The sequence below is a fragment of the Lagopus muta genome, chromosome 5 (assembly GCF_023343835.1).
Source record: "Lagopus muta isolate bLagMut1 chromosome 5, bLagMut1 primary, whole genome shotgun sequence".
Taxonomy (NCBI): domain Eukaryota; kingdom Metazoa; phylum Chordata; class Aves; order Galliformes; family Phasianidae; genus Lagopus; species Lagopus muta.
This window is the reverse complement of record NC_064437.1, coordinates 9,740,648-9,753,777: the sequence shown is the minus strand read 5'-3', so window position 1 is coordinate 9,753,777 and position 13,130 is coordinate 9,740,648. Positions and strand designations below refer to the sequence as shown.

General features: G+C 45.4%; 1 protein-coding gene across 9 annotated transcripts in view; it reads left to right on the top strand.

The window, feature by feature from the left end:
• The window catches only part of ST3GAL3 (ST3 beta-galactoside alpha-2,3-sialyltransferase 3), a 150,897-nt gene that overhangs the window by 105,127 nt on the left and 32,640 nt on the right, over positions 1 to 13,130 (top strand). For all 9 annotated transcript variants that reach the window (XM_048944368.1, XM_048944369.1, XM_048944366.1 and 6 more), the window contains 2 exons: positions 3,418 to 3,513; positions 6,744 to 6,930. In XM_048944368.1, coding sequence (XP_048800325.1) covers positions 3,418 to 3,513; positions 6,744 to 6,930 — 283 coding nt within the window. The remainder of the gene's footprint in view (positions 1 to 3,417; positions 3,514 to 6,743; positions 6,931 to 13,130) is intronic.

Genomic DNA, 13,130 nt, shown 5'->3' with positions numbered 1-13,130 from the left:
TTTAGGGAATGCCTTTCTGCTCTAGAAGGTCCATGACCCTCCTTCATACCACCCGGGTAGCAAATTGGAATAGGGGCTCCATTTGATGATTCAGTACATGAGCTGTTCTGGAAAAGGCATATGGGATGGACATGATATGTGAGCAAACCAAAAGGTGTTTGCACACCTTTTTAGGAAAACCATTGAACTATGTAACTGATGCTGCCTGCACCGTGTGTTTCTTTAGCCAGAAACTTGCCTGGAGCCAGCAGTTCAGCTGCACTGATGCAAAGTGTCCAAACTACTGGTCAGAATGTGGGGTCAGGTGCCCGACACTTCCCTGCCCAAGGCTTCTCTCTCACAATGCCACTAAGGTGGCGTTATAACCTTCTCACTGTCCTACAAGATGGCTGGCATTGCAGGGAAAGTGTGTAAAACACTTCTCAAAAAAAAAAAAAAGAAAAGCCAGAGATCAAAGACTAAACCTTCAGTTCTAGGGGGAGAGCGATGAATAAAGAAAGAATGATGTCCTGTACTGCAGTGACAATGAAATATGTTCTATATTTTCAGTTAGTAACTGTGAAGATGTTAATTGTCAATTACGTCTTTTCAAATCAGTAAGCCCTGGATAGTATTTAAAGAGTTAAATGAGGCGTTCTCTTTATTATTACTGTTTGCTTTTTAACCCTTCTTGGAATGTTGAGTAGGACAGCAAATGTAAGAGATATGGGGTGACAGTATGTTGATGAGCTTGGTTTTGTAGGAAAAATGCTGGAAAGTTTGATCTAGACCAGAGCTGGGCTGGCAGCATAATTGATGTCGGTTATCTTGGGTTTTGTGGAAATAAAACCTTTTCATGTAAGTGGGATATTTTTTAGATAAGCTGGAAGCTAGATAAAGGTAACCTTTGTAAAGACAGGCATTAGTTATTTATCTCTGTCCAGCATTACGTTCCAAGCAATGTCTCTGTAGATCTATCAGCTTTCTAGGAATGGAATATGACACACAGCTTCTAAAAGTCACTGTCAGGGCTGAGAATTAATTCATTAGTGAACTTCCCATGCAAGTCTGCTGGCAGGTATTCCCAGTGCCTAAGGCTGATCTGGAGGAAACGTGAAATTGCACTAAACATCTGCTGCAGCCAAAAAGTGGGGTTGTGAGGAATAGGAGGAGTGAGTGAGTCTCGACCTTTCTGTAGAGCTCTCTTTTGAGCAGTGCTCCTTTACTGGAGCCAAACCAAAAATCAGGCATCGCAGAGGTGACGACGCAGAGTCTGCTTGCAAGATGAGAATTGTGTTCCGCCAACCAGTGACTATAAAAGGAACACTGAAACAATGTACATATACATAAAATCTCTGTACAAAAGGGATGTTTTTGAGCAGCGTTAGCTCCGCATGCTGGTGTTCCAGAGTCAGTGCTTCAGAGGTCTGGGGAGAAGCTGAAAGCAGTTCGGAAAGGTAGTGCAAATGTGACTCAAGATCTAGGAGAGCTGCCATAGCATGAGGCATGTGACGAGCTTGGTTCAGTTTGTATGGTCAAGAGAAAATTAAGGATGGGCTTTGATCATTCTACGAGTGCAGTGTGGGAATGGGGCCATAACGAGAGGCTGCTCGGACAGCTTTGGCTGATGGAACTGGTGCTTCCCTCGTGTGTAGCTAATGCTCACCAGTCCGACCCAGGGCTGCTCATCCACCTCCAGGCAGTTGTTTACACACAGCAGTCTGTCAGGAAGAGCATCACGTGCACATGTGGAAGGGGCTGCTGACAGTAGATGGTGCTTTAATTTAGCAGACGAGGGAAGGATGTGCTCATGTAGTTTGAGGCTGGAACAAACACATCTGTATCCGAAATTGGTGAAAGCAAGTGGGTAGAGGGGAGCGTGTGTAACTTGTAGCTTTAAGATTTTAGCATGGTATTTTTCATCAAAAACTAAAAATAAGACGAGTCATGGCTTGGAGACAGCTGGGGAAAGAAGTTACTGTATTTCACTCAGTGCTCTGTTGGTCAGGAGGAGAAACTTCCTTATCATAATCATCCAACATGCTTTTTCTTATCTGAAAGTTTACCTGTCCAGAACCAAGCTGTTTTTGTTTTCCCTCTTGCAGCATCTTTTCCTTACAGGTTGTGACCAAAATGTTCCCTTTGTCACGTAAGTGCCTGTTGTTGGGACAGGCTCATTCTCTTGCTTCCCTGCCACAATATGCCTCCTGAACCAGACCTTGCCCCTGCTTTCTCCTTGTCACCAAAACTGTGCCAGTATCTGTAAAATTCTTCCTCTGCTGTTGGATTTGATCACCACAAACATCTCCACTTCCTTGGCCCTTAGGGACACAGGCGTGCGTCTGTCTTCTTGAGGAAGTGTTTTCTCTGGGAAAGACAGCTGTTCCTGAGTGCTTTCTGGGTGCTGCGCTGTGAATTGTGTGCAGATCTCCAGCTAATGGCTGTCAGCAGGGTAACCCGCAGTGGTTTGCTGAATCTTTCAAGTGCTCTCCAGCCCCGCTCTGCTGAGACAGACCCCACATCAGCAGAGCTTTCCTCGTGCTGACTCTTCAGACACATCTCAGTGGGGCCAGGAGACAGCCTGGAGGAGACCATTCAGCTGTGCCTGGGGTAGGACGGCCCCCCAGCAGAGATCTGCTCTAAGCAACTGATTGCCTTGGACCCTTTCCTAAGAAGGCTGTGCAGACACGTATTCCTGCAGTGAACTACCAGAGCTGGAGGCGCGGTGCCAGAAGAGCCAGCTGTGTTTGGGATTAGATGGCTGGAAAGAAGTCTTCTCCCTGTCTTCAGAACGAAATCACTTTATAACATCTGCCGCGGAGTTCTTGTGACTCATGGTTCCACGAGAAACCGTTCTCTTCCTTCTCTTTCTGTGTCTCAGTTAATTAAGGTTATTTTCCTTCCCGTTCTGTCGATGTATGCGTTTCTTCCTGGGGAGAGGACGTGGGCAGGTCCTTTTTCTGTCCATTAGTGTTTTTCCATTGCTTGAGTTCTCATGAGAACAGTGACAAAAAAAGCACTCAGCAAGGTGAGCACAGCCCAGATAACCTGACAAGGATTAGCTGGGAAGAGGACTTCCTCACCGAGCCTTTGCCTTATTGTTTTTTCAGTGCTAAGTGAATAATGAGGAGGTTTAACTAAACAGATGGGTTAGATTCAAGCCAATCTACCAGGGGTTTTGGGGAGAAGACATGCTCGTCTCAATGGCCCATCTCATCAGACCACACTTGGGGGAAGTGTTGAAAGCAGTTTATCACGTGTAATGCCTGGGCTTGAGGGGGTAAGATAGGGATCAAATGTATCCCTGTCCTCTCCCTAATCCTTCATATTCCAAAAAGTTTCCTGGAGTTCTCAGATAGATGCAAACTAAATATACGCAGCTCTGTGTTTGAAGTCATGCTATAAAAGTCATCTCTTCCCTCTGTGCTTCCTCCACAGTCTCAGCTGCCGACGATGTATTATTGTGGGAAATGGTGGAGTACTTGCCAATAAGTCATTGGGGTTAAAAATTGATGACTATGATGTCGTTGTCAGGTGAGTCTTTGGCATCACGGTTTTCTTGTCACGTATATAGTTCCTCTATCAGTTGACATGCTATGCAGGTGAAGGTCTAACCTGCACTAGAGGCAAGATCCAATGGTGTAAAGGTATTAACTGACATGAGGAAAATAGAAGACATAAATGTTTAAGTTACAAAGCATAGAATCATAGAATTGTTTGTGTTGGAAAAGGCCCCAAAGGGTTGAATGGTCCAAATTCACTGCAGTGAACAGGAACACCCACAGCTTCATCAGGTGCTCAGAGTCCCGTCCAGCCTGACCTTGAGTGTCTTTTGGGATGGGGCACCCACCACCTCTCCAGGCAAGCTGCGCCAGTGCCTCACAGTTAGGAGGGGAAGAACTAGGAACTGTGCAACATAGCATCTCAGGACACAGTAAACCTCCACAAGTGGGGAGCCAGTAATGGTGCAACAGGAGTAGATGTGCCTTGGAAGCTGTGAATGCTTTGCCTCTGTTTCACTGTGGGTAATGATGTTGAACAAGGGAGCAGAAGCAGAGTGGCATCAAGTGGAGACGACTGCAGTCGGAATTAGGACTTTTTTCTTTTGCTGAGAACTTGGGTCACCACCTGAAAAACGTGCTGATCTGGGAAATCGTAGGTCTGGTCGTAACTCATAGTAATTAATCTGTCAGGTCAGGGAGGTGTTCTGGGTGACTGGAGATTAACAAACATAATACCTGTACTAATGGAGAGTGAGAGAGTGTGTGTGTGGGAGGGAGGGGGATGCACTCTGGGGAGCTGCAGACCCATTTGTCTGACTGGGGAAAAGCACAGAGCTTTAGAGCAGGTTCTGAAGTGTGAGTAACCAAATATTATGATGGAAAGTAGGAAAAGTGGGATAAACTGCAGTGTGAGTTTATAAAAGGAGGTTTAACTTAATCTAAGGTGGTGTCATTTTTCCTTAGTAAGATAACCGATTTCATATCAAAGGGAATGTAACTGATCTCAGAACTTTAGACAACCATGAGATGTGGTGCTAAATGGCAAATTCTTAGCTAAGGTGGAAGAAAGAAAATGATTACTGAAAGAATTTAAGGCAAAGAGAAGAAGTAATTTTGCACGGTGCATGTGAGGAATGAATAGAACATAGCATAATAAATACCTGCTCGACTCTGGACAAAGACCAAGAAGGTCCTTTTCAGTCCTTTGTTCCTGTGAACCGTTGTTTTCCCAGCATTGCTGTGCACAGGCCGAGCGCTGCTCAGAACAGGACAGAACTTTCACAGTCTCAGTTCACTCTGCTATTTGTGGCTATCAAAGAGCTTGTACTGCTCGTCATAGTCTGGTGACTTGCAGTGATTTGAGCTGAATTAATGTTCAGTTACAGCCCCTTCTTGCGCTCAGGCTGTTCACAAAGCAACAAGAGAACAGTTTCAGCCTGTCTCTACCGGGCCACCCACTAGAATTTATATCTACTGTTTAATTTCAAAATGAAAAATTCAACCCTTTCTGCCCATGTCAATAAATCTGAGTATTTGCAGGCTGAGAGGATAAGAGGGCTGCTGAGCACCTGTACTGGTTGCAGGTTGGATAAAGGAGAGAAAAGTCAACTATGAAGGTTAAATGAAGCCAGGTGGCTGGAAGTGGGACTGGAGGAGGTGAGAGCAGACTTCTTCTTAAACGTATCCACCTGCTTTCCTTGCTCCTGTGGAAGCCCTTTCTGTACAGCATCCTTTTTTATGGGTTGCAAAGCTTCTTTGAAGAACCAGATTTTGGAACCCAGGAGGTGAATTTTGAGGGGAAAAAAACGTAATGCCTTTATGGACAAAGGAGTGATCCAGCAGTATATGGAGATTCGTGATGCATTGCATGTTACCACGTGAGGAGCACTAGTTGCAGCAAGAATTTTTTTATCTGGTGGTAAAGAGAATCAAATCAGCGTTGACAGTTCTAGAACAGCTTGAGGTGAGTTTCTTGCTGCTTTATTGATGAAGTGTTACAGTGTAGATATTACCCCCAGCTGTTTTACCTGGCAAGAGCTTCTTGCAGCACTTACCAGTGCTCTGATGTGTTGAGATGCCTCCTCACAATAGACTGCAGGGGGAAAAACAAGTGTCTCTCAGCAACCTGTGACTGAGATTCACCTCATGGTGATACATAGTGATGTTGGTGCCTCCCTTAGTCTCTGAGCCAGAACTTTTCTTGCTCAATTGCCAGTTCTGCCCCAGGGGCATGGACCCTGTGTGATGGTGCTGGCTCATTAGCAGGGCTCAGTGCTAAGCTTCCATCAGCAACTCACCTTCTGGCCCATTGCTGGAGTTCATTCATACTTGGGGGAAATGGTTTGTTTTGTTTCCTGTCTAGATACAATGTAGGGGTTCTGAGTCTGGGGAGATTTAGCAAGGCCAGCAGCAAAACAGCTAACCCTCCTTAGTTCTGAACTGAATTTCAGATTTTATGTAAGGATCTTCCTCCACTAAAATGTTTCCCACCTAAAATGCTTATCCGGGCTGAAAAAGACAAATCCAGATCCTCGTTAACATTCCTACATGAGAAAATCTGCAGTCCGTAAGCACTTTCCAGTGTACTGAACTACCCCAAGTCAAGAAAGCTGTAATAATTCAAGCAGGCAGCGCTATCCCATCAGGGGCTGCTGTTTGATGTCAGCATGATTTGCTTTCCAAAATGCTTGAAATGTCCTCAGCTTTGGGCTTCTGGTGTTGAATGGGCTGGTTGGCACGCACAGAGGAGTTCTGTACCGCAGCATCTCCTCCGAGTTGCTGAGAGCAGGGTGCTGCTGCACCTTACCCCAAGCACAGCCCTGCTTCTTCCTTCTGCTGGCGTTGCAGGGCACTTTGCCTTATGCATGGGGAATTAAACCAGCTGGATGTTGTTCCTCCTTTTGAAAAGCATCACCTAGCTGAGTTCCCTGCCTAGTCTTGCTGCAGATGGGATGAGCACAAGCTCTGCACTGGGTTAGGAGTATGAGATCGATTTGTTGTCTTAAAGTTCCAGAGAGCTGCAGCCTGTTTCAGCACAGCTTCCAATCCAATTTAAATCACATGAGTGGATGTGCAAAAGTGGTTTACATTGTATTAAATCAAGTAATTTAAATAGCTTTTAATTAAGCTGTTGCCAGTTGGTGTAAAGTTGTATAAATGTTTACAGCAAAGAACTGCAGGAGCCATGGCAGCTGTGTGCATCATCGATGTGTGTTGTGTGTGATGGGGATCTGTGACAGCATCTTCTCTGCTTCCCTCCAGGCTGAACTCGGCTCCAGTGAAGGGGTTTGAAAAAGATGTGGGTGGCAAAACAACTCTCCGGATCACATATCCTGAAGGTGCAATCCAGAAAATGGAGCAGTATGAGAAGGATTCCCTGTTTGTTCTGGCGGGATTCAAATGGCAGGATTTCAAGTGGCTGAAGTACATTGTTTACAAGGAGAAAGTGGTAAGAGCACGGGTAGCTGACACTGGGGAGGTCACCTAATGAGAAATGGTGGGCAGATGTTATATCCCAATCATATGTGCCACGTTTTGCTTTGAGGAGGTTTCCTCAGCGTGCCTTCCCAGGTTTACATCCATGGACTTTGGTTTTAATTAAGTCTGTTTTACAAATACATCTACTCTCTGTAACCTGAGCTTGCATCGCAGATGAGATTTTCCATTAAATAGTATGCAGTGTGTGGTATGGACAATGAATTGAACTTTTATTTTAAAGAGTACATGAAAGGAACAGCTTTTGCATGGATTTGGTAGCAATGGCAATGGGAAGACGGTTGGACTAGATGATCTTCTAGGTCCTTTCCAAGCTTGTGATTCTATAATTCGATGATTTTCTGCACCCGTAGGATTTAAGGGCAGAGGAAGGAAGACAAAAATGACAACAGAAGGAAATGGGCTTTTGGGTGTAAGAGTGTGATGGCAGTGAATGGGTGGAGGAGGCAGCAACAGCACAATGTGTTGAAAAGGCTACAATCCATGGGTGTGATATGATCTCCTGAATAGCACCAGCCATTATGCATTGCTAACTTGTTGCTGTACTGAGATTCGTAATTTTGGTTTGCCTAACATACCATCTAGAAGAACAATATCACGTATGTTTTAAAGCCACTGAAATGGAGAAGACGTTGTTTCCCCTATGTAAATATTTTGACCCCATCAGTTGCATTAGTGCCCTTCTCTAGTGCCATAGGCCTGTTACTTGTTGGTGCTGTTCTCCATAATTCTCCCATCCAAAGTGGAATCAGGTTGTGTTGACTGGCTTCTCTTTCAGTGGGTGGTTTCTCTGTATCTGTTGTCATGAAGTCCAGAATAAGTCGCTTCTATTTGGCCATAATTCTTCTTTTACAAACTGTATTTCTCTATTTTCACATGTTCTTTAATGACTTCTCAACAAATAACCAGACCATCAGTGTTTGGAGGATGTTATATTGTGTGTTTAGAGATAAAGAGAGGAGCTTGGCGGCTCGCCTTATGCAGAATGAAAACAGTTTGGGAAAACAGTTTTATTTAGCTGTTATATAGATGGCCTCAGGGCTCGCACTCACTATTGTCTCACACTGGCACCAATTATTTTTCTATTACCAGGCAGGAGAAGTTGCCTGTTAGCCTGTGGGCAAGCACCAGTGGGATTTGGTAGCATGAATAATTGAGTCAAAAGTTTTCTTTGTGGTTTGTGTCATGCTCTTGTTCTTCATTCTAGGCAAAGGAAGGATTTTAATACCTTGATGGCATCAGTGCTCTGCTGCCTGAATGCACCATTAGGGATCTATAGTTCTAAGGGTGGTTTAGTTTGCTTCAAATCCAATTGAATTTCCACCTGATGCCTGTAGTCATGGAGCTCTGATTGTGATACCGTGTCCCTGGTTCTGAAGAGAGATGGTGAGCAGTTTGTTAGAACTGGCAGGGTGATTGCAGTCATCTTCTTTGAGTGCTGCAGCACTCAGTTTGTCCCACAGGAGAAAGAACTCGAGCTTCTTGCACTGTTGGTTACTCTTGGAGTTGGCTCATTATCGTTCTGTCTTTGGAATAAACTCTTCTTTCAGTTCTTGTAGGTGGTATTTCCCACGTCTCTTTATTTCTCTTGTTCTTTTGAAAGTCTGTAGTTGATTCATATTTTCCTTGAAGAGCAGTGTCAAAAAAGTATGAAGAACATCAACTAGAGAAAGCAAACAGCTGTTTAATCAGCCTTGCACTCCTTGCTATACTATACATCGCTTGCTGTGTCTGCTTGGCCAGCATGGCACGGGGCAGCCGGTGAGTGTCCTGGTGTTCGGATGAGCCAAAGAGCAGCCACCTCCCAGCTCCAGGGCTCTGTAGTTGGTTCTTCTTGCCAAAAGAGGCAGTGCTGTGCACTTGTTCCTATTGATTCTTTCTTCCAGAGCGCTTCTCCAGTTTGCCAAGTTCCTTTGGCAGAGCTTTCCTGCATACCTGCCATTCTTTCCAAATTCATGTCCTCTGCAATTTAATAAACATACTTTTTGCTCCATCGTCCAGGTTGGCAATAAAAACACTAAACAGAGTTGGTTCCTAGGCAGACCCCAGTCCAATGTGTCCTTCATTTCACTGAAAACTCCTTCTGAATAGGGTTTTTATGGCCACTTCTGAGCTCACATCACAGTAGTGTCGTTAATAAAGAAACGTTTGTAGCGTCTTTGTGGAGGAGAGACGTCAGAGGCGTTACTGAATTCTCGTTCATGCCTTGCTTCTGCCCTATGGTAATTCTTTTACTGTAGAAAGAAATAATGTTTTGTTATAAGTAATGATTTGGTTTTGACAAATCCACCTGAATTACCGCACATCTTTCTTTTGGGTGTTTTTTTTCATCTTTGTTTTTTTTTTTATAATTAATCTTGTTATTCTGAGAAATGCAATCATAAACTGAGTCCCTTCCCTTTTTTGCCTCCTTAGGGACAGGAACTACTTCTGTCCTCTTTTCAGCTGTCTGACACTCTACCTGTTCCACCAAGTTCCCAAAGGGAATCATTACTGTTTTTGAGGCCACTGGGTGACCAGTTCATTGAATAGTCCAGGACAGAGTCCGGGTGACTGGAAAACATCTGTCTTGTCCTCCCTGGTCTGCTCTCTCTGTGTTTGAGCTGCGATCATGCTGTCGCTGGCTCTGGCTGCAAGCAGGTGGTTTCACAGCTGCGTCTTCCAATGGAGACTAATGCAGAAAGAGCTGTGTCTGCTGGCTGGGAGGAATGGCCCAGCGGAGAGCTATCAGTGCTCTGGGAATAAGGCGTGGGTGTCTGTTTGTTCTGGTAGTGATTGTTGGTATTTTTATCAGTGTGTGGCAAGGTCAAAAAGACAGACACTTGCCCCACGGTTTCTGTGGAGCATTTCTGTTTCTCTCTTGGCTGATCATCTGGAGAAAAGGGAGATTCTCCCTTTCTTGGGTTCGTAGAGGTACTCTGTCCACCTGCTGCTTATTTCTTATCTGAGATTAAGCCTGTCCCTCTGCAAAGCAGTACTTACAGTCAGGAGTCTGACCTCAGGACAGAGATAAGGGAGATGGAAGCATCCTGCCGAAGAACGTGACTGTTGTGGAAATGGACACAATCCTTCAAAAAATGGGCCAAACTCAAACTTCTGATGTTTCCTTTGTCTCTGAATTTTGGTGGCAACTACATATATCCACGGCACAGTCGTGATAAGATATGAGACTTTCTGATTTCCTCCAGATGTAATCAGCCCCAGAGCTGCTTGGAGTTGTGTGACTGGATGCTCTGGGCCAGGTACCGTCATCCTTGCATGGTTCTCTCAAGCAAGTGAAGTCAAAGGGAGTTTATCTGTGAAAGAGTAAATGAGAGACGAGTGGCTATTTATTACCAGGGTCAGTGGTTGGATTAACTTATTCTCCATGCAGCTGAGAAGGATTTATTCTGTGTTATGTTAGTCTTCGCGCAACGCTTGCACGCTGAGAAAGGGATAAGTACTTTATGCTGTAGAGAGAAGGATTTTCAGGAGATGTTAGGAGGAAAGAATCAGTGTGATGAAATAGCAGCATCAGAACAGTGAGACAGAGGATAAAGGAGAAAATAATGGCATGTATAGTGGGTAAATGGGGAAGAAGGGGTATGGGATGGAGCAAGGTGACATGTTTAGCAGAAGGGAGTATTGCGCCATGTTGACCCAGTGTGTAGGTGTGTACAGGTGGGAAGGAAGCAGACTGGAGCCTCACAGCTTTTGTGTTTATTGCAGAAGGATCACAGGTGTGAGTTGTTCATGCAACTTTGGGCTGCAGTGCTGACTTGCAGTCGCTGCTGACGCTCCTAGGCACCTTCCTTCAATGAAGAGCTGCTGCCGTGCATCCCCAGTGGTGGATTACTCATGGACAATCACTCAGAACTTTCTCCTGGCTGATTTTTGGCCAAAGGATGTTACCCACACATATCATGATTCACCTGGTTCCTTACCACTGCTGCACCACCTTGCATCACCTGTGTCTGTCCATCACAGAAGCTCATCCTGAAGCTCATCTAGAGTATCGGGGGAATTAGAAGAGATTTTTCTATGTGGTTCCCTTCTCTATTCTGCTGGAGAAGAATTAAATACCGTTGCATTCAGGGTGGTAGATGCTGTGTGAAACAGAGGAATTTACAAGCAGCAATTATGCAAACCAGCCATCACAGACTGGCACGGCGGCTGCTTCCAGAGTGCTTTTTTGCCATCATTAGTGAGTCAGAAGGAGCTCTTTTGTTTGCTTAGGGCTCAGTTCCCTGAACATCTGGCACACGGTGGTGAAACAGCCAAGTGAGGGCAAAGGTTTCACTAGCAATTGGCAGCCCACAAGCTTCCTTCTCGTGCAGTAATGAGCCCGTGGCTGCTTTCAGCAGGAATCTCTGCAGCCCTTGCCAGGAGGAGTCCCGTGTATAGTAAGCAGTGGCAGCACCTTGAAGGACTTTGGTCGTGAAAGTCATGGAAGCAAGTGAGCACCTGCCTGCCAGCAAGGCCAAAGTGTGGCTGTCCCCTTCAGGGGCGTGCCTCTGAATCCTGCACCCTGCAGCAATGCCACCCAAAAAGCAGCCAAGATGCAGCAGTGGGCAGGAGATAAGCCCTCTCTTTGCGAGGGCATTGCCTTCTTGCTCTCCTTGGACTCTGATAGAAGAGGACAGAAGCTGAGCTTGCTGCCCCATCATCAGTAAGAGGAAGCTTTTGATGTAGGAAGTCGTCTTAAGGGCTGTCATATTTCTTTCATTAATCTGAGTTTTCCACCAAATAGGCATTTATGAATAATCCTTCCAAAAGTGTAATGTAGGCAGGCATGGCTGGTGAGTAAGGCACGAAGGACACGATGGGGCTTGTGCTGGGGGAGAGGCAAGGAAGCCTTCCCAGAGATACATGTCCCAGGTCCCAGCAGACATGGCCAAAGGCCACTGCCACTCGCAGGGGATGTATGGAGCACCCAATAGCAGAGTGCCTTGTTTCCTCGTCGTGGTGGTTCAGAGCCAGGGTCAGGGCGGCTGAACCACTGTTGATGTTGAAGTGAAGAATAGAGTTGGAACTTGAGGCAAATTCTTCTGGCCCCTGTGAAGCCTCTGACTGAGGAAGAAGTGGGACATTGCTTTCTGGAGAATGCTCTGTATTCCTTTAATGTAGAGTCACTGGGATTTGGTTTGTATTTCTAGAATGATTCTTGGGACTTCTCTTTCTTAGGTTTTGATCACTTTCTACCCATACAAAAGACTGTGCTGCTTGAGAGGTTGTACCCCTATGGTCAGGACCTTCTCCCTCAGTGAGCAGTAGTGGTGGGCATGGCCCAAGGGGACCAAAGAAGACTTACAAATGCAAAAGTAAATCTTTTGCTTGAGCAAAGGAGTTCAGAACCATTTCCTGATGACATAAGAGTAAGCGTGAGCACTGGTGCTCTGTTAGAGAATATGAGCCATTTTTTTCCAATCATGGTCAGAGAAGAGGTTGGAAAATAAATGTGTATGCTATAAAACATCTTTCCCCTGCTGACCAGAAAAGGGAGGAGATCTTTGTCCTGTACCGTGTAAGCTTTAACAAGCTTTCAAATAGCAGTGGGATGACAGCCTGATGGGGACTTCGGTAGACAAATGACCCAGTTTGCAACATGGACTTTGGGGTAGACATCCTGGCCAGATTCCCAAAGGAAGGTTGTTGGTATGGAAGGTGCAGGCTGGAGCTTGCCCTTGGTACATACTTGCATGCAACAGCATAATAAGATTAGACAGGTCACTGCATAGCTGAGAGCTGCTCCCACCCAGGCATACTCTGTGTCTGTAGGTATACTGTCAGCCGTCAGCTGGTGATGAGCTGCTCTGCTGCCACTGCAGCATGCCTGCACGACATTTAATAATATCAGGTGGATTCATGCTGGACAGTAACATTTATTCATGCTAGTCTTCGGTAGTCCTTAAAGAACCTTTACCCCATATCTGCCAAGACAGCATCATCTTCATTTCTGACTCAGTAATCCCAGCTGAGACATGAAAATCAAAGCTCTTCAGATAGATTTGTACTCCTCTCCAGTTCCTCTTCAGATCATTCTTAAATGAAGACACCAAAGCAGAATTATCGCCCAGAAAGACTCGATCATTGCTGTCCTAGGGCACCCTTTCTGCTGGTTGCCTCACTGTCCTGCTTTATCCTGAGACTCTTTTCCTAAAATTGTCATCTTCT